The following is a 21,345-nucleotide window of genomic DNA, read 5'->3' on the forward strand; positions in this document are numbered from 1 at the left end:
GTGGAGGAGGCAGAGGAGCGCACACGGAGCACTGAGCACAGTCTGTGACCGCGGGTTGAATGACCAACGTTAACTTAATAGAAGTTGACACATGTCGCCACGCATGCAAAATGTATTCATCCAACCGCAGCCGAGTGGGCAGTGTGGAGGCGAGGAGTGCTCAGCTCAACCCCCTCTTCAACCACCTCTGGAACACAGCATGGCAGCCGGCCATGGAGGGGCATTTGATTTCAATATCTGTGCTGTGCCTGCAGCACTGCCTGCCCTCGTAACTCTGCCAATTAACATGGACGCTGGTTGGGCCCGACGACTGGTGCAGTCTGATTTAAATTCGTTTCGATAAAAAATAACAACTTGCATTCGAAACGAATTGAAGATATCCTTAAGACGAAATTTAGTGTTCATTTTTTTGATAATCAAGAGAAAATATCAATTTACTCTTTGTCTTTCCGAACGTTATGGTGGGAGCTCTTTAAAGCAGTGCCTGAAAATCCACACAGCTGCTTGAAACAGTCAGCGAGGCGTGCCTTACATTTATTTTGATTATGAACAAATATCTGTACATGTCCCCTCGAAGGACTAATGGTATCGGAAGCGCTTTTGTATTTATTGTACCGATTGACATATACCCTTTCGCCTTCTACGAGTGACGTGACAACATACAAAAAATCCCAAAAATTCAAGGGAGAGAGGGAAAGAGAAAAGAAACGTATTTCCGGCCATGACTGTCGCATGTCAATTTCGGGCACTTTTTTTCTACATTTTTCCCCTTGCACCCTTATCCCTTATCAATGGAACTATGCGAAGTGGGGGAATGCCGAGGCCGGAGGGAGAACTTTCTTGCGCAGCGTAGCATGAAATTTGTTTGTTTACAATTGCAAAACTCCCGGCATGGGCTCCTCTGTGCTGCCTCTGTGCCGCCTTCTGCTTCTTGTTGTTACTGTTATCAAATACCGGAAATTATTGTGTGTTATGTGCCAGCGACGTCATCGTCATCGCCATCGCCATCGCCATTTCCATCTCAACGTTATCGAAACGCGGCGTAAATCCTGTATTTATGTATTTTTGGCTGCTTATTTCACGCATCGTTGGACTAAATATGTTCATACATATTCATGGCACGACTCACAGCATAGACGGAGAAGAAAATTCAAATCAATTACTCATGCCAGCGCCTGAAGCAGTTTACATTGGAAGAACTCGGATTTTTACTCCCATTTCTTGAGTTTCTAGGCCTTAAATTACTTTAAAAAATATTTATGTAGAGCCTTCTGTACACAAATTGTGTAATTCTCTTTATTAAACATTAAACGTAGTGCAAAGTTATGTGCTTCAATGGTCGCTCATTTTCCAGTCCAATGGGGTTTGGATAATTAAAAGTTTGCCCATACAAAACTGGACTACTGTGTGTGTCATTGACATTTATGCTCCAATGGGTTCACAGAGTGCTAAAAGGGACAGCAAAGGGAACGAAGGCAGCGGCTTGCATTGAGAGGAGGGAGTGGAGGCCTTTTGCTATAAATTTGCATAACGTTAACAAGTGCAATCAAATAGTCATAAATAAATGCGAGCCGCATTGCATTTATGGCAGTTGCAGAAACTTCGCATAAAGCTGCCACAGCCATGGTCAATGCACTCGAGAAAAAGAGCACTCGGAGTGCAGGAGGTGGAGGTGGAGGTGGAGAGGCAGGGCAAAAAGGAGCTCGAACTGAGACTGGAGCTGGCAACAGTGACGCCACCAAACAATGTGCCACTTGAGTTGCACACTGTTTTGCTGTGCAAAAATTATATTACAACATTGTGTATAAATTGTGATTTCCATGCAGCAGCAGGAGCAACAGAAACTGAAGCTGAAGCTGAAGGAGGAGCTGCAACTGAGGCAAGGAACAGCATTCAAGTGCAGAGACTGCGACTGCGGCTGCACTCGCGTAATTGAGTCAATGTGTTGTGTGTGTGTGGGGTGTGCTATGCTTCGTTACTTTGGCTGCTTGCAACAGGGTGCGACAGTGTGTCAGGGCGGCACACAATGGCAGCCAGTCCTTGGCTCAATCCCAGTCGAGGGGGGACGCTCCCCGAAGGAAGAGGAACTGCAGTCGAGGATAAGCAATGTGCGTGTGCATTGCTCGCTCGGTTTCAACACGCACTTAACGCCACCCCACATCTTTCCCATCTTTTCCCAGACAACCCCTCCACATTCGCATGTGAATGGGATCCACGCACACACCTACCCCCCACACGTCGCATGTACAATGTAATCTAGGGTCCGTCGGCGACTGCTCACTTCCACTACAAAAGTTAATATGCTGCTAAAATGGCATTAAAAGTGCTAGGGGAAAGTCGCTCTCCTGATAAGTTCAGAAGCGTAAACACCTCGCGACACAGTTGCCGCACACATGCCCTGAGGGGTGGCCCAGTGGCGGCTAATAAACTTTGCCAACTCAAGAAAAGCGAGGGGAGCCAGGCACTGGCAACTGTAAAATGTAACAGTCCGATAGGTGGAAAGGAAAGGCAGGACGTGCTGCAAGCAAGTACAAAAATAGATGACCATTTTGCACTGTTACACAAATTAAAGTTTATGTTATGTTCCCCATTGTCTAAGTGACCAAAGCTTTGACACTACTTTATGGGACTTTCTAGCAACGATGGTAGATGGTCGTTGGCCAGTCGTAAGCATTTCTCATGCAGCATCAGAGGATTGAGCATTACAGTGGGGTTTTTGGGAGTACTTCAGTGAAAAAATATTATAGATGTTGCTTGGACTTCCAGTAAGATTATGCATAAATTTCCATCACTTTCTTGGCGGTCACTTCAAACTTCCAAGCTGTCAAATTCTCACACCCTCATGGATGCTTGACACCAAACCCCTCAAAAACCATTATCTGCCTGCTATCACTGTCAGTCCCAAATCAAATTCAAATTCAATTCATTGAGTGACATTATTAATTAACAGGATAGATGATTTGATACATTTCAAGTGAAGAGAACTGTACAGAATGTCAACACACAAGCTAATTAAATGGTTGCATTTCCCCTCCCTCACTGCAGCTGTCTGGCGCACACCCCCCGGCACACATTCTCCACAATTTGCATAACAAAACTAAACGAAAAGTAGCAATTTAATAAAATGGAACGAATTCCGTACAATGTGTCTGCTCTGGTCTGGTCTGGTCTGGCTGTGTGTGGGAGGGGAGTGTGTGAAAGTGCATCAATCAAAATGTGCAGCGGCAAAAAAAAAAGTAGACTGACAGCTGGGGCGGCTATGCGGACGGCGCTGTGGCAGTGGCTGCGTCATGGAGGGGAGGGCTGTAAGTGGCTTTTGTGTGAGCTCATTAAAGTGATTACACCGCGCTCCGCACCCCCGTTAAGCAAACGTGCAACTTAACTAAATACGCCCATGACAATAGTTTTGTCAAGTGTTGCTGCTGCCGCTGCTCCAGCTGCTTTTTTTTTTGCATGAAACAACAATGGTAAATTGTCGAAAAAAAAAAGTTCCACCAACAAAAATGGGAGATCTACTTGCCCAGCCAGCACCACACTCACATATGTATGTATGTACATATGTACGGAGAGAGATTAGACCCCTTACAGTTGCTCTCATTTGTGTTGTCATACTCTCAAAAAGGGTATTATTATTAAACTATTCTATAAGCCACCATGTCCTAGTCCTAATATACGAAAAATGTTGGCTCTTTTATTGAAAAGTATTCCAAACAGACTATAGCAAGTGCACTAAGAATCCAGTTAGAAAGAATGCCCAATTGATTGGATCAGTCGAAGGACTGCCATAGCAACCGCCGAATCTGTAAGGGTATCCACCGTTACGCCCTCTCTTCACTTCACTGCACTCTCTACAGTCTACTTCACTCTCTTGCTCTCCTTCTCCAATCCACTTCTCTCTCTTGCTCTTACTCTCCACTTCACTCCTCTTCCTCTCTCGCTCCACGCTCGCTCTCTCTCTCCCATCTTTCTGGTTTAGCTATGCATTAGATTCTACTTCTTTTGTTGCGACAACAACAACAACAGAAGCGACCACGTTTACATGGGCGTGTCGTCGCACCGCCTATTGTCATAGCCATAGCCATGGCTATGGGAACCGAACCGAGCCTCATATACTCGAATGCTTATTTGAAGCTGCTGCCGCCTGCAGCCTGCAGCCCGACGGTCTGGAACGCTCTGATGTCGTCATAGTTGTTGCTGCTTGCACAATAACAACGACGATGCATCCGCTTTTTGTCACAATTTTGTATGCTGTTTTCTTGTTACTTTTTTTTTGCTTGCTGGTTTGCTGTTGCAACTTTTCATTGTCAGTGTCATTGTTGCTGTTGCTGTTGCTGTAATATTACGTATGCCCCATGCAGGGGTGTGGGTGTGTGTGTGTGTGCATGTGCACCTTCTTTGTTGCAGAGTTGCATAAAAAATTGACCATTGAACTGGCAAGAGAATATTTTCTTTTATTTTTTGTTGTTGCTCGTTTCGTTTTCTTCATGCGTGGCTTGGTTTTAAAATGAAGTCGCTTGGACGCCTTTTTGCATAAACCATGAACTTGCAACGTTGCCCCTTTTCACCCAAAATGCACATCCATGTGTGTCTGTTTTTCTTTGTCTCTAGAGTCTGTGGATCCAGAACAATGTTGCCAACTGCCACAGCTCCCCGTTCTCGATGGTTTGGCGCAGAAAAGTTGGGGACTTTTTGGTTATTTTTTTTACTTTTGTGGTACTCCTTTCCGTAAAGAGAACATCCTTAAAATTGTTTAATAATAATATTTTCTTCATTATTGATGAACAGCCTGTCAGAGGTAAAACGCAGCAGGAGCTGTTGAAAAGTTTCACCTGGTTGATTTGTTTTTTGATCCAGGAAAAGTTCTGCCGTGACATTAGCTAAGCTCTGCTGCCAAAATGTACTTGCATATAGAAGGTATATTGTAAACCCAGTGACAGCTCGCTGATATAAACAAGTTGTTGAGCTTAACAAGTTTTGAACTGATGTGCCACCTTGCCTGCGTACCCATCCAACTGCAGCACTCTGTGAGCCGCACTTGACATCCACATGACAAACAGACAGCCGGCACGTGAGGATGGGGGGACGAAACAAAAATTATTAGCAAGCACTCGCGACAGTCATAACTCAAGTGTCAAAACAGCAGCGAAATGTTATCAAACAATTTCAAGGTTGGCTTGTCCCACCTCCGAAACTCCCACCTCTCTCCCATCCGTAGCTCCCCATCAACCTTCAAGCGAATGCCGGAATGTACTCTCTTTTCGGTACCTACTGTGGTGCTCCCCATAAAATAAAGCCCTCAAACTTTTGCCGGAAGCCAGCCAAATAAATCACATTTAACAATGTGGTTGGGGGTGCAAGTGCAAAGGTGCGGAGGTGCGCAGTTCGGGGAGGAGAAGTTTTTTCATTTCTGCATCGGCAAGTTCTCCGCGTGCCAGAGTTGGGGGAATGTAGAATGCGAAGAGAGAGAACTTATTTCGACTTACCTTCGCGCACATTTTCGTAGGCATCCTCAACATGTGACTCCTTGTAGATAATGGAGTGAAAATCAAGTTCTCCCTCAGCATTATCCTGCTGCTGCTGCTGTTGGTGCTCCTCGACGTGTTCCGTTGTTGTTGTTGTTGTGGGTGGGAATGTTGTATGAGAGGACGACTCCGCAGACAGCTCAGGGCTCGTCGTTGTGGATTCAGCAATTTTCTTTATGAAGTTTTCTGTCTTATTATCAACGGCAGTTCTGTTGTAGTTATTTGTGTATTTGTTGGAGTTGCGAGAGGCCAGAGGCCGTGCTCCTGTGCTTGCGGCGCTCCTTGGAGTGACTGTGAGCTGTGACTCCGTTGTGGATGATATCGCAGTGCGATTTGTGGGAAAATAATGTTTGGCATGTTCAACATAATAGGCATCACGTTCCGTTATAATTTTACCCTCGAATACCCCATTGTGTATGGAACCAAATACAAAACTATTACGATCCCCTATCACTTCGCCCGCATAGATATGATCCGTGGAGACATCAATGGGGCCGTTGCTATCATAAAACTATAAACGAAAAAAAGGTAAATATATGGCTTAGAGTAAATCAAATTATACTCACGTCTAACTTATCACTAAATGTATTTAAATCACGTTTTAATCTAAGATGGAAGTCTCTTCCATGTGCTGCAAACTTTAAATGTACATAATGATCTTTGGTCACTGATCGTCGCGCCCTGTTGTGACTAGCTCGGATGTGCTCGTGATCATAGTCGAGTGTTTCGTAGTGGGATATGTATTCATTAAGTCGTTCATGACCTGCAAAAGGACAGAGCAAAAGTATAAATCATTAGTTAAATATCATAAGTAAGTGTTAAATGTATAAAACTCCCTGCAATTGCTCTAAAAATCCTTTTGAAAAATCTTAAATATCGATTGGAAGCTAAGAAAACAAATTACAAACGAAAAACAATTCAGCCCCAACCGCAATTTCAATTTAATTGAAGGCCGGAAATTGAAACACAACACCCGGCCGGAGCCACAGCACAACTGTCGCCCCATTTTGTGGGTGTGAATGTGGCAGGAGGCCTCTCCCACTCTCCACCCCTGGTTGGTCATTTCATTGCCACTCCCGGGCCACACGCCCCCTCTTAATACTTTTAACGTTTGATTGCGTTTAATGCCTTCTTCGAAATGGAGTGTCGTATGTGGTAGGTAGGTAGGTAGGGGGCTCAGCATTTTCTTGTAATGCATTTACTGTTGCAGTTGCCCTGAGAGCTGAAAGTTGTTGCACATGCCGCACACCCTCAGCAGATGGCAAGTGGCACTTGTGGGGGGACGTGGCAGGAGGGAGTTGAGTTTCTTTGACTGGCACAAACATATTTATTTTGGCAGATGGACTGGAAAAATGGGAAACGAACAGCAAGAACGAACGACTACAACGAGGCAGGGAAATGGCAGGGGCATGCTGGGCTGTGTGCCACATTCGTTTGGGGCCGACAATGTTCTTGCTTTTTCCCCAGTTAAAACTTGCACAACATTTTTAATGCATTTACAACACACACACACACACACGCACACTCGCCCCCCATAACTGCATTACTTACGAGCAAATTGTGAGGCCAACAGAGAGAACTGTGCACTAAGGGCCGAGGGGCCATGTGGCATGCCTGATTGCCTAATGGAGTGTTGTGTGGGACCAGAGACCAGCGCCAGTCCTGCAAATAGTTTTTCCTCTGACGGACTCGCATTGTGTCGCAAAAGTCTCTCCAATTTGCACAATTTCGTATCAGAATCGAACATCAAACGCATCAAATAATGCAGTCTGCTAATGTGACTCTCTTTGATGCAGCAATCAAAAGGAACTGTGAGAGGAATCATTCATGGCATAAAACGAACCAAAATTTACCTCTTCGATGGCACATTTTCCTTTCAATTTATTGCATATTTCTGTGTGTTTCTGTTCTAGTTTCCATTTTCTGTTTATCAATTCTTTTAGCTTTTGTTTTCAATTAGATTTGGCCCAAAATTGGCCAATGGAGCCACAAAACTGGAACAGTAACTAATTGTATTGCCAGCAGATAGACTTAAATGAATGCCAGAGCCACAGAGCAAAACCATCAAATTATCGACAAGGATTAGCTAAGCAAATACGAATGAAAACCGAATATTGGCATAGAGCAGAGGGAAAGCGGCACTAAACCGAGCTGCAAACAAAGCACAACACAGTTTTCTCATCATCCGTAGCCAGAGAGTCCTTGAAACAAACTCTGGCTAAAATCCAGGCTAGAGAGTCACAGCGGCAGGAAGAGGTTTAGTTAATTGCGTTCAAAAAAAGCCGCAAAAATCGATGGTAAAATGAAAATAAAACTGAAATATCTGTGGTTGGCATACAGACAGCCAGCAGCTGCGAGAATTTCAGGTGTAGAGGAGGATTGCAGTTGGCATGAGCGAGGAATTTTAATTACTTAAAAATTCGGAAAACGCAAAAAAAATAACGGCCGCTTCACAGGATGCGGGTTTTGCCTTCAAAATGGTTGCCGCAAAATTACACAGAAAGAAAAAAAGAGACGCTGGCAGCAGGGTAATTAAACTGAATGCTCAAGCAAACATTCAACAAAATATATGTATATTTTTTTTAGCGCCAACTCCGGGATGATTCTCGCCAGAACAAAGACAGGCACGGGATGCGGAGGCAACCCCTGGCCAAAGGGTCAGGCTAGTAGTTGACCTACAAAACGGTACAAAGGTTCCAAACGGGCCAACAATGCGGAAAGAAAGCCCTTTCAGCGTCTGATTAAACAAAGCTAAAAGCCCCAAAGGGTTTGAGAAAATGAGAAAATGAGTCAAAGGTGCCAGCAACGAGGAACTGCGAAACGAAAACGAATTGGAACTGGCAACCAGGTCTAAGTGAAGGTTTAGTGTCATTAGTGGCTAAGTCTAAGCTTAAGTCGATAGGAAATTATCTTAATAGCTGAAAGGGAATTTTGCCAATCGATTGGCAATTGTCATTTGTTGTTTAAATGGCAATGAGAGCTAATTGTTTAAGAATATTTATGAAGGTAATCTTAACCTTTTTAATTATTTTTAATGGATTCAATAAGTATTTTTAATGATTAAAGTTAATACTTTTGAGTCAAAAAGAGTTTTTATACCCGGTACTCGAAAAGTAAATAGGGTATATTGTATTTGTGCACATAACGGTTGTATGTAACGCACAGAAGGAAACGTTTCCGACCCCATAAAGTATATATATTCTTGATCAGCATCAATAGCCGAGTCTATGTCTGTCTGTCTGTCTGTCTGTCCGTCTGTCCGTCTGTCCGTCCTGATGAGCGCCTAGTACTCAGAGACTATAAGAGCTAGAGCCACCAAATTTTGCATCCATACTTCTGTATGCTCACACTGTTACAAGTGTATTTCAAAAATGAGCCACGCCCCCTTCCGCCCCCGCAAAAGGGCGAAAACCTCCCAAATCTACAATTTTGAAGATAGCAGAAAACTAAAAACGCCATTCCGTAGGGAATGACAATAATTTTCAGTGGCCAAACCCACCCCGTCCCGCAGCTTATAGCAAAACACTGGCCGTCTGCCGCTGGCTCTGCCTCTGCCGCTGGCTCTGCCACTGCCGCTGGCTCTGCCGCTGGCTCTGCCGCTGGCTCTGCCTCTGCCGTGAGTCTGCAGTGTGTGGGTCTAGGGAAGGGGGGCGAGCTAAAGGAGCGTGTTGGTAGATGACAGATGAAGAAAAAATTTAAAATTTGACAAATAACCGCTAATGTACAGATGTAGTACTGAGTGCCGGGTATAAAAGTTGTGACGCGTAATAAGTGTCTCACACGTCCCTTCTCGTTTTTTCTATAATTCATTCACTTATGAATTTGGTTTGAGATTTGGCATTGATTTCCCATAAGTTTAGCTGCAAAATAAATTACATTTTTAATTAAATCCCCAGCCAGACGGTCTCAGTTTGCTGCCCGAATCTTTTCCAATTAGTGGCACCTTGACTTACATCTGTGGCCTGTTGCTTTCCTGTTTTTGGCGACCCACTCTTCCGGCCTGCCGGTGGCAGCAACAGCAGCGTCTGGACACACAGCTGCACAAATGGCACAGATAAATATAAGAAAAGCGCACTGGAAGAGGAAAAACCAGCTGAGAACGACTTTCGCTAGTCGCTCTTGGGGCAGGGGCACGGGGCAGAGGCAGGCGTGCACAGAAAATTGAATATGGCCAAATGCGCTTGACCAAAGAAAAGGCCAGCATAAACATGGGAAAACAACAACGGCCAGTGAATGGCTTTGCCCGACTTTTCCAAGCGCAGCAAAAAACAAAAACAAAGCAACATAAAATTACAACTTTTCTTTTTCAATTTGTTTTTCTTTTTCTCCATCTCTCTCTCACTCTCTCTCTCTCTCTCTCTCTCTCTCTCTGTCTCTGTCTTTCACGCAGACACGTTTGGCAAGTTTTTCCAATCGATGCCACTTGAAAAGGAAAACCTAAAAGTCCACGGCACAGAAATCTGATTACGAAAAACTACCGAATAAAAATGAAAATTGGTAAACCGGTTCAAGTTAAAAATGTTTGGAGACACCAAGCGGCCAAACTCTAACTCAATTGAACCCTCTGCTCGCTCACAACAAAAAGGGAGTGCGAAAAGCGATTTTCGTTTCGTCTCACTTATATTCCATTAACCCAAATTCTCGCAGCGCTCAGACCCATCGATCCATGTCGCCAGAGCCAGAACAAACGAGCATTTAATGCGCTCCGCTGAAGAGGCATAGAGAGAGGAAGAGATGCCCAGGAGAGGGTTACAGTACACGCCCCAGAGATGCAACTGAAATCCAGAAACGAGTCCCACTGCCGCGTTATTCATTTTTAAACTGCTTGTCCCCCGAGCAGCACATCTAACAAGCAGGAGTGGCCCATCCAGGGACGATGATGATTCAATTTAGTTGCACTGTGTGGCCAGAGCAAAACGGCTTAAATGGCTCTCCAGCTGCAAGCTGGATATCGGACCCATATACACGCTCATTCTTGATTGATAGGCTTAAGTGTGGGTGGCAGGGAGGTAAGCGGCTCCACTGCAGATAAGGTTTCTTTAACCCATCTGGGGGTTGGCAGCGCCTTGCATTTGCGATTCGTTTACAGAATTTGTGCTTGAAGTTGATGGATGACATTGGGTCATGTGAGGGTGCAGGCCGCAACTCTGGGGATAGCTGTAACCAGTTGGGCCACACATTCAGTTTGCATTTTCGTTCACTTTTCGGTGCCAATATTTCGGTTAAATGTTTGACCAAATTGTGTGCCGATTTGGTTTGAAAGTTTGAGCTTAAAGAGGGTTCTTTGGTGGCAGGTCTGCTTTACATGGAGGGTTATCTAGTGTTGATCTAGTTAAGAGATCTTTGAATAAATCATGTACATCAAAGTATAAAACACAAAAACGAGCAAGGGCGAATTCGCGTCACTGCGAATTCTTAAACACGAGAGCAAACGCAAAGAGAAAACGAAGGAGAGCGAATTCAGATCGAGAGCGAGAGCGGACAACCGATCGGCGAGAGAGCGCACACCTCCGATGTAAAAGGTTGTGTGCGAGACCAGACGACGAACGACGCAGAAATCGAATTCTTGTACCGTTATACCATATTTAATCACTTATTAACCTTTACTTTCAAACACTAAACTTAAACCCCCACATCAATTATGATCTATCAATTTTCTGGCATCATCAACAGCAAGCAGCAGTAGCAAATAGTACCAGGAAGCAGTATCATTTAATATAGACCCTTCGTTGTGGCATTTTCCTGCAACAGCTCAATGCTACCCAAAAGGACCAAACTTTTCTAGACAGTTCTCGAATACATTCAGAAGCCTTCTATTTCCCCCCAACTTCAGCATAAATGCCACCATTTTTCCACCATCAATCTTTGAGTTTTATGCAGAGTAAAACTTGAAGCTCCCTCTGTGTGTGTGTGTGTGTGTGAGTGAGAGTTTTTGGTGGCTTTCGTACTCCGAAAAAGTACTCCAATTATTGGGGGCACGTGCGCAAGTTGGCAGCGACGTCAATTTACATTTAAATCGCCTCAAGTTGAAGGATGAAAATGGAAAATAAATAAAAGTACAAAATACCCCAACGCAGAAGGCATGTGGCAGGGTGAAATGTTACATACCCTTTACGTACCTTTTTATTTTATTTTTTGTTTCTGCAAACACTTTACATTAATAAAGGAACTCTTTAACCAAGCAAACATAATTAAATATATATTCGAAATGTTCCTCAGACTTGCATACTTAGCCCCATAAAGGGTATGAAAAAAGGAGCAGAAAATTTCATAAAATCGAAGAAGAAATCATTACATTCATTTCGATGCTGCAGGCAGCTGATGAAAATATTTTATTTTTTCCGTTCGTATGCCTGGGTCATGGCCTTGCCACTTGCCACACACAATGAGAAAATAAAAAGAAAAAATGAACAGCAAAAAAGTAAATGAAAAATAATCTTCCAATTGGGGCAAAAGTCTCAGAAAGTCTCAGACAGAAAATTAAATACTTTGACGCTTAAGTGAAATTCCACGAAACTCGAAGTTATTTTCAACATTAAAAAACATGAGGAAAATTGTTAAAATTAAAAGAAAGCTGCTTTGTTGTTTGGATTTGATAAATATATATGTACGTATATACATATATCACCCTCTTTTGTGTGTATATCCTGCTTCTTGGTGGGACTCTGACCGCTGATAAAAATGATTGCAGTGCTACGTGATTTATTGCACTTTTCTTGGATTTTATTTGACAACCTTTCGTGCGGTTTTCCTATTTTTTTTCTGGTGTGCTGAAACCACCAACACTTCAACACACACACACAGACACACTGCCACAAGCGGTTGGTAAGTCGGAAAAACTTTAGTTAGAGTTTATTTTTTCTGTTCGCTTGGCTTGAGTTTGGGGGGACAGCGTCCCATTAGGTTCGAAAAATTGCAACAAAATAGAGAGAGAGAGAAAAATATTCGAAAACTTTAAACGAAGTTGTCCAATGGACGTCTAATGTCGCGGAACGCGCATTATGCGCTACTCGCGATAACTTTCTTTGGGTCTATCTGGGGTCAGCCATGAGAAGTTGGTGCACCGAAATGGAGTTCCATATCAACAGCATTAGTCACATAACTGATGAGCCAACCAACAAGTTGATGGTCCCACAAGAGTCGTTATAAATCTTTTCACTCTTCAAAGTTCAAGCTGCAATCATCACGGAATTTATCTTTTGTGTGGCTATAAATAAAAACTACGCACAGGCACATGTTTACTGGTGCTCAAGTATATATGTAAACCTCTGATAAATAATGTAAAAATCGCTTAAAAGGAGCTCTTTTCGCAGAGACAAATTCAGTCGCAATTTCGCTTTCTCCTGCGGCGGTTGCAGTTCTCGTAGAACCCTCAACATGTGGATAATTCCAATTCTTTTGCTGTTTGTACAGCATTCAACAGGCCACAGCATACAACAGTCCACCGCATTACCTCCCAATGAGGTGAAAACATTGCAGAAATGAAAAATGAATCAAAATACAATTATTTTCATGCTGTTTTTCCTTCCAGGTTGCGAAAACAAATGTGGAAATGCCATCGCAGTGCAGTTCTTATTGCCTCCATTACGCGGAAAAGTGTAATGAAAGCCGAAAAGAATACGAGGAGAAGGACCAACAGCTGACGAGCCTAAAAGCACAACTGAATGTCTATCAGGATAGAGCCAGGGAAATGGAAATATTACTCAACTACAGCAAAGCGATCCAACAGAGCCTGTCGGAGTCACACAAAATTCAATCGGACTTCAAGGAGCAAGTGGAGCAGATCAAAAGATCAAGAAATCAGAACTCCACGAAACATATTGAGGAGGAGCAAAAGAAATCTCTTGAAATCCGCATCCTGGAATTGGAGAATCAGTTGGAGATCCGAGATAGCCAAGTCAGGGATAGAGAAGCCCAATTGAAAATCAAGCAAGATGATTTAAGGGAAAAAATAAAAAGGATTCAGAATATAACCAGCGAGTGGATGCAAGAGAAAGGCAAATTGGGTATCATGCTACACAAATTGTCCTACCTATTCGGTACTCTGGATATTGTCATCAGAGATCCACATGTTGGCTGGAGTTGATCAAGCGAATTATAGAAAAAATAATACAAATAAACTGCTGAAAAATCCCAAGAAAAAGTGTGGCTCAAAATGGAAATATTTAACAGAGAAAAATTTAGGATATTAAATATCAAGACAAACGATTATTTAGTGTTTGCAAAAGACTAATATTTAAAGGATTAAAATGACAGAAGTCTCAATAAGGAAATGTAACAAGATTTGGAAAGAATAATTAAAATATTTAATATAGAAACATAAAAGCAAGTTTAACAAAATATGTATATAAATATGTATAAAAATGTAAACATAAACATTTATATCTATATATCAATAAAGATTTGAGTCACTAACAAATAAATGTTGTCTAATTTCTATAAATATGTAATTCTCGTTATGGAATCAAACAGTTTTGTGGCATCGCGGAAAGAGACCATTCCGAGTATCCCAAAAAGTTATTTTCCTTTTATATTTAGATCCCCAATTTTGCTATTTTCTTTTTAAACTTGAACGAGGAATGAAAGTCAGGTGTACACGTAAAAAGTAAAGAGGATTCTTTGAAATCCCCTTAGAAAACCGAAAGTCAGGAAGAAACTGAACAAGAAACGTGACAAAAGCTTTACGTATGTATGATGTACATATGTACAAATGTTTTGTATGTTTGCATGTGCTGCACATATGCTCTGATTATTTTTCATTTTTCAATGCTTTGCCCCTGCATTTCCATCCGTCTTTTCATGTATTTTTACCCGTGCGAAACTGCTATTTGTACCTCTTTTTTCTGTGCTTTTCTAGAGTTTTGGTTGGTTGGTTGGGTGCGGCAGGTTCTCTCTCTGCCTGTTGGCAGTGCAAAGCGCATTAAGTCCTTAGCTTAAAGGCAACACACTGCTGTAGCAGCAGCAGCAACAGCAACAGCAATAACATCAGAACCGTGCAAACAAGCCAACATCTGTAATAACAACAATTACAATGGCAAAGCCCCTGCATAAGCAAACACAAGACAGATAGGGGACTCTGACTCCGACTCACGTCCTTCGTGTGCCACGTATGTAAAAGGGGGAGAACAAAGGCTGAGGACAAAGAACAAAGAACGGCACATTAGCAGCTATCCCTAGTCCTTGGATCATTCGGGATCATGCCGAGCAGAGCAAACAATGAGCAAATATTCCAGCAGATGTAAAATCCCAAAAATTGCAAGGCATTTTTCAAGCCATTTTGGCAACAGAATTCAATTACTTGAAAATGGTTTACAGCAGAGGCAACAGCTCAGCCAAAATCATAACTGATGTTACGATAAATGTTTGCTTAGGCGGGGGAGGAGTATGCATTGCATGTGTTTGTATCTATCCCTAATTTGCAGGCAGCTTACAAATGCATTGAGCCCCAGAGGCGACACCAAACCAACAAACACAGCCACAAATGACGATAAATTTAAGAGATTTTAGCTATCACGCAGGACAGCGATCAAAGAAAATTTAACGATGATCGAAAGTGTAACTCTACCAAAGAAGAAATCTGATTAAATATTAAATGAAACTCTTTTTGGTTTATGTGGCACATTAGCGTAATGTGAATTTATTTTTCAATCTCTCCAAAGCTTTCAAGTGCTGCAAGAACAATGGAAATGGTAGGAGGAAGCCTTGAGCATATTTTATCCTACGACAGACTGTGCCAAAATGAATTTCATGTTGTAAGCATTTTTCCTTTTTAATAGATTCCACATATTTGCATAAAGCTGACAACAAAAACGTTTACATTAACAAGCAGAAGAAATGTTTAAGGGTGTTCGTTAAGTGCTGGCACAACAACAGCAGCAGCAGCAGCCCCACGGGATCCATCAATTATAAATTGAGTTAAAGTCGATCGATTTCGCTGGGTCACAAAATAATTACCATATTAAATTCGGGGCAGCCTGCAAAACTTTGTCCCAAGTCAGAGGACAAACTTGACCACAGAATGGAGCATGGGGCATGGGGCATGGCCATGTGGCATGGGCATGCATATCGATAGATAGCGCCAAAAGCCAAACTGTCAGTTCGGTCCAGTCCAGGCCGTTGCATAAACTAGCCAATAATCCCCTAGACCGAACAGACAGGCAGGCGAGGAAGGGCGGGGTCGGGGGTTAGCCAGAACTTGGCAACCATCAGAGGCGACAGAGGACAACAGTGCAAGGCGGGGACGAGGCCAAGGCTTGGCCAAGTTCTTCGAAAAGCGCCTTAAAGCTTGCAGCAGGAGCAGCAGCAACAACAAAATGTTGAAAAACTTTTCCATGTAATGCATTACAAGTAATTTCACTCGCAACCAAATACACAGGCCAACTTTTGTGTGAAAACTTCAAAAAGCCAAAGCAAAGTCGACTTTTTACACTAAAGAGAAAGAAAGAAAGAAAAAAGAGAGTACGAATCAGCACCAAAGATCCATCAGTCGAGGCGGAAGAAGGGAACGTACTTTGACAATCCGTTGCCATGGAAATATTAATAAAATATGTACTTTAAAGAGAGTTTGCTCAAAAGAGAAGAGCAAGACAAGTGCTGTTATTATTCAGTTCGATTCTGTGTGCACATGCACAGAGTGCCTGCAAAATCAAAGTGCCGTTAGCTCAGGTCTGGTGTGTGCAAGCGAAAGTGTTTTTGCGTTTCGCTAAGGTAGCGAAGAGACGACGAAAGCAAGCAATGCAAAATTGTTTTTGCTTTGCGGCAGCTAATTATGGTCGGGCAGAGTCCCGCTGTATTTCGTTTTACTGCTCTCCCCCGTTGCTCCCTGGCTGCACATCACATGGAGCATGCGTGAGAGAGACAGAGATATTTTTATCGCATCTCAAGATCAGCAGCTGAAATCTTTACTTCAAATTAAGCTCTGATTTTATTCGGTCGCACCAGCTATTGAGCATTTGCTATGTAACACTTCGACAAATGTATGTAGACTACGCAATTTACATACATTGTACGTACTGTAAGTTTGTAACGTTTTTAAGTGCTAGCGCGCGCCCTCACGATTCACGCTTTACAGACAACCCGCACAGAGTCGCGGTCGACTTTTTTGTTAACATTTTGCATATTGGAGTGGGGGTATGTCTGCTAAGGAATGCTGACAAAGCATGATGCTTATTGACCGAGATTTCTCAATTTGTATGAATATGAAAAAAGAAAAAACCCCCCCAGTTATTATCTACAGAATGCTTGGCTGGAGGGCAACCAACCAGCCGGAAGGAACAGTCCTTCTGTTTCTGTTGCTGTGAGTCAGCGCGAGATAGTATAAAGGGAATGTATGCATAAAAAGATAGAGGGAGGAAGTCAGCTGAAAATGGGCTAATATGTCAACGGCAGAAAGGATTTAACAAACCGATATACAAAATTAAATTGACAAAGGCAGAGCGGCAGAAAAGGGAAAACCATTAAGAAAAGTATCACAGCAGCAGGATATACGATTTCAATTCTCAATAGAAATAGATCTAATATGAAAAGTCTGTGCTGCTCCATTTTTGTCTGAATTGTTGAGATATCAAACCAATTATGCCTTTCTTTTCGATTTTGACAGCTTAGGAAATTTGTTTAAAATAAATCCCAAAAATATGTAAGAATAATTTTAATTTTCTCCGACTAAATGCGAGATGAAATGCAAAGTCCGGGCAGGGATCAGGGCGGATGTAGCATTGTTTGAGGCCTTGCATTTCATTAGAGGGGAATTTGACAATTTATCTAGCAAGTAATTGACACGGTCCGGGCGGCAAGAGCAAATAGCCTGAAAGAATTTAAGGAGAAAGGGTGGCAAAAACATGCCAAGGACAACGAAAACACAGAGCACAGACTTGAGAAAGGATGTGCAAGGAGCAAAAACTGCTTGAGGACTACAATAACAAGGATGCACAAAACTTTGCACAAATTGCAATTAACATGAGAATTTCGGATTTTCGATATCAACAGCCTTGGACAAGGATGAAGATGATGATCAAGAAGGGATTTCCTCATTTGACATTTCATTTGATTTGATTCTAGCAAAAGGCAAGGAGTCCCAGGCGGTCTCAGAGCCATATCTGTAATCATTATTTAATGAATTTTAGCTTGGGGCTCCCTCGGTCCTCTCCAGCTGGCTATCCGAAAATGATTGCATAACATTTTGTATATGTAATCAACAGCAGCTCAAATCAGTGTGGACATATTGCCCATAACCACTCGCAAATTAATTGAGTTTTGGCTTTGAGCTTCGAAATTGTATCTCTGATTTGGGCTCGCTGTGATTTAAAAATGCAACGAAGTGACACAAATTGACAGAAATATTGTCCGGATTTAAATCACAATTAAAATAAATTTAATTCGATATTGAACAGGGGGAATCAGAGTCTGGCATTAATATAGCTCGATGACGGATTTAATCGACGAAATGAGAATTGAATGAATCGGGTTAATCCGCAAATGCTTCTCTTCATGACAGAAATTAATATTTCAATTATCTTTAATCATTGAATAATGATAATAGGCTTAGGAAAAACATTTTTCCAGCATCTTAAACCAATGAAAATCAAGATTTTGCTTCATAAATTGCCTAATAAGCATAGAACTCGTATAAATAATAATTTTGCCACTTACTTGGAGACACTTTTGCTTATGAATAGCGCTGTTGTCGTCACATCATAATCATTTCTGGCAGCAAACATTATATTTATGCAAAATACACACCTACATTGAGGACCTTTTTGTGCGTGTGTCCCCACATGAGGGTCAGCGGATGGATAAAAATGCCCAAATACAAAAGAGCAAAAATATTCATAAATTGTGAACAAAGCACACGCCTCTCCTTTTGGGGCCAACCATTGGCATCGCTCACTCCGTTTAAAGCCACTTTCGACGCTTTAGTTTAGCTTCTCAAAGCCAGTGATTTGGGTTGCTGTTGGCTCCTTTTTTTCGCTTTATTTTTGTAGCAGAACCACAAAGGGAGGACCAGATCTGACCAACCGACAGGAAGACAGACAGCCAGCAAGCGACCGCACACACAAACCCAAGGCTTAACTTATGGATTATGGGCGGGACCCTGTTTTGTGGTGAAACAGAAAAGCAGAAGAGCAAAATGTAGTCTACATTTGGGCGTTGCGAGACTCGAGCGCGTAAAAACCGAAAAGCAACGCCAAAACGGCATTAGCACCCATGCGTGTGTGTGTGTGTTTATGTGCGTAAGTGTGTGTGTGTAAGCTGTGGTCACAGCGCGGCCAAGTTGTTGTTTTCCTCTTGAACAAGCTATGCCATGGACGCCCCTTTAGGCGGATAAGTGGAGTGGCCATGGAGGGCGACAGAGACAAAGGAAGAGTGAAAAGAGTGCTGTCTCATTAGGTAAGTGAAAAGGAGTGTGCCGGGGGGCTGGAGACAGAATATTTATGCGTTTAGCTAAGCAAAAGTTAATTTAGAATACAGCCAACAGTGCGTTTCAGCAATAAAAACTACGACTGATAATATTATTTTTCAGACACATAAAATTTGCACAAAAAAATTAAAACAAAAATGTATCGAAAGTGTGTACAAAAAGGATATAAATTCCACTAATTTAATAATTGCAAGCTGAAGAGTGTTAAAAGTTATTAGGCACTTAAAAAACCAGCTAATTAAGGATAATTCCTGGGATAGAAAATGCCAATTTTAGCTAATTGGAAAATTGAAAATAATATAATTTAATGACGAGTAATAAGCGAGTATTAAAAAACAAATAACAACAAAAATGATTGATATTTCCATCATAAAATAGATAATTAATTTTCTATGCACACAAATTGAATATTCAAAGGATTTCTTTCACGCAAATCAATGACGAGTTAGTGGGAAAAAATCCAAACTAATCTTTCATGAATTTGCCAAAGCTCAAACCAAAAAATTTTATCAATTATAAGCCAAACAGTCTGTTCCTAAGGTATTTACACAAGCAAAAAACATAAGCACTGTAACTTAATACGCAGCTATAAGACTGACCCTAAACGCAACTCAATTTTCCACTCTCTCTGTCTCGCCTGGGAAACACTCTCCTTAGCCACAAAAGCTGACATTAATAGGCCAAAGCTCTGGTTTGAATTTGTAGCATAACAAATTAACATCAAGTGCCTCACCGCCACTCACAACAGAGCGTAGAAGGCAAATAGCGCTAAAGAGACTGAAACGAAGACTTGGCCACGATGGGCCAAGATGGGCGTGTAATTGATGCCAAAGCAAGTTCAAATTACGACAAATTAAAAAGTGCCAGCAGTAATGTGGCCGAGTGGATGAAGGAGAGTGACAAAAAGCAAAGCTGCGCGGATTATAAACTAAATGAAGCAAGCTATAAAGTAATTTGAGACACGGCCAGAGCCACAGACAGAACCCGGGGAACCCTTCAGAGTCGCCAACCCCGCAAGCAGCGTGTTGCCATGGGGCATGAATGGAGATCTCGTTAAACGAGAAAAAGGTAGCATGAAAGGAAGTAGCAAAAAAAGGGGAACAATTTTCATTTGCAGGACATCGACACTAGGATGGACACAAGCGCTTGGGTCCATTGTTCATTGGTTGCCAATGCCAATCATTCAACTGATTAGTTTGATTTTACCGCCACGCTATTTCCGTAGACAAAAGGGGAACGGTGCACAGAGCAGGTTGCCAGAGCTCCCAGACAATGGCAGGGCGAAAGACAATGCCAGGCACCAGCGGATAACCGGATGCGGGGCAAAAGTGTCACAATTATGGAGGAGTCTAGCTGCCCGAACCAAAATACGTAACTTTTCCACACTAATTGCTCCCAACAGTGGAACATTTTGTGGATGAGTATTTTCGCATCTTTCGCTTCCGTTTCGGTTCCCGCTTAATTAAATTATCGATTAGGTTTATTTTCGGACACTCGATTGAATGGATGGCATGGGATGTGTAACGAAAATTGATCACTCAATATAGTTTACAAAGCGTTTGTCCCTGATTCAAGGGGGGAGAGTGGAAGAGAATATCTTTTGGAGTGTCTTAAATGCATCCCCAAAGTTGTTGGAATATTTTTTATATTTAATTCCCTAAAATTAAATAGTGTATGCCACATTCTTTCAGCTGTGTAAGCCTACAATGAAAGGGCTTTACACTTGAACGAAAGCCATTGGATGAGCGAGCACCCACAGAACTCCCTTCCAAAATTTTCTAACCAGACAGCACTCTACAATGTCTGTGATGGACCAAAATTTTAATGAGCTACAAAACCGCAGAGGCACAGACTTCAGACTTCAGCCAAAACCACATCATAGAGTAGAGAATGCGAGAGGTTGGCTGGGTGGGGTGCAGCACAAAATCTACTTGAGACTTGGGCAAACAAACTCGTTATGTGAAAACAATTATGATGTTTGCTAATCTCAGTGAAATTCCATACGGAGAGAGGGAGAATGCCGGCTATTGACAATGCCGGTAACAGCAGACAGGTACAAACTGATAGACAATGAGCAAACATCGCTGGCAACAATGGGATTATTTGCGTAATTTATAATTAAATAACATTAACAATGGGATGGGGGGGCGGAGATTGATTTTCACAATTAATAGTCAACAGCAACATGAAGCAAGCATATTTGCTCTCGGAAATACAATAATCCCAATAATGGCAAGCAGAAATCGAAGCAGGAACTGCACTGAGTTATGGACATTCATTACATAGCAGACTGCGAGGATGTGTGTGTGGGCAGTGTAAGGAATTCAATCTGAAGGAAGTACAAACTTTGTGCTGCCTGGAAGAAGGGATAGCAAAAACTATTCTTCCTCCTCTGATTACATTCTG

General features: G+C 42.2%; 1 protein-coding gene across 5 annotated transcripts in view; it reads right to left on the reverse strand.

Annotated features, from left to right (window-relative positions):
* The window catches only part of LOC117902542 (disintegrin and metalloproteinase domain-containing protein 10), a 97,251-nt gene that overhangs the window by 21,405 nt on the left and 54,501 nt on the right, over window positions 1–21,345 (reverse strand). For all 5 annotated transcript variants that reach the window (XR_004649411.1, XR_004649410.1, XM_034813978.1 and 2 more), the window contains exons 3-4: window positions 6,089–6,285; window positions 5,484–6,033 (exon numbers count right to left, since the gene is read on the reverse strand). Coding sequence is in view for 3 of the 5 variants with exons in the window: in XM_034813978.1 (XP_034669869.1) it covers window positions 5,484–6,033; window positions 6,089–6,285 (747 nt within the window). In the remaining 2 variants the exon portion in view is untranslated. The remainder of the gene's footprint in view (window positions 1–5,483; window positions 6,034–6,088; window positions 6,286–21,345) is intronic.

The sequence above is a fragment of the Drosophila subobscura genome, chromosome U, assembly GCF_008121235.1.
Source record: "Drosophila subobscura isolate 14011-0131.10 chromosome U, UCBerk_Dsub_1.0, whole genome shotgun sequence".
Classification (NCBI taxonomy): Eukaryota; Metazoa; Arthropoda; class Insecta; order Diptera; family Drosophilidae; genus Drosophila; species Drosophila subobscura.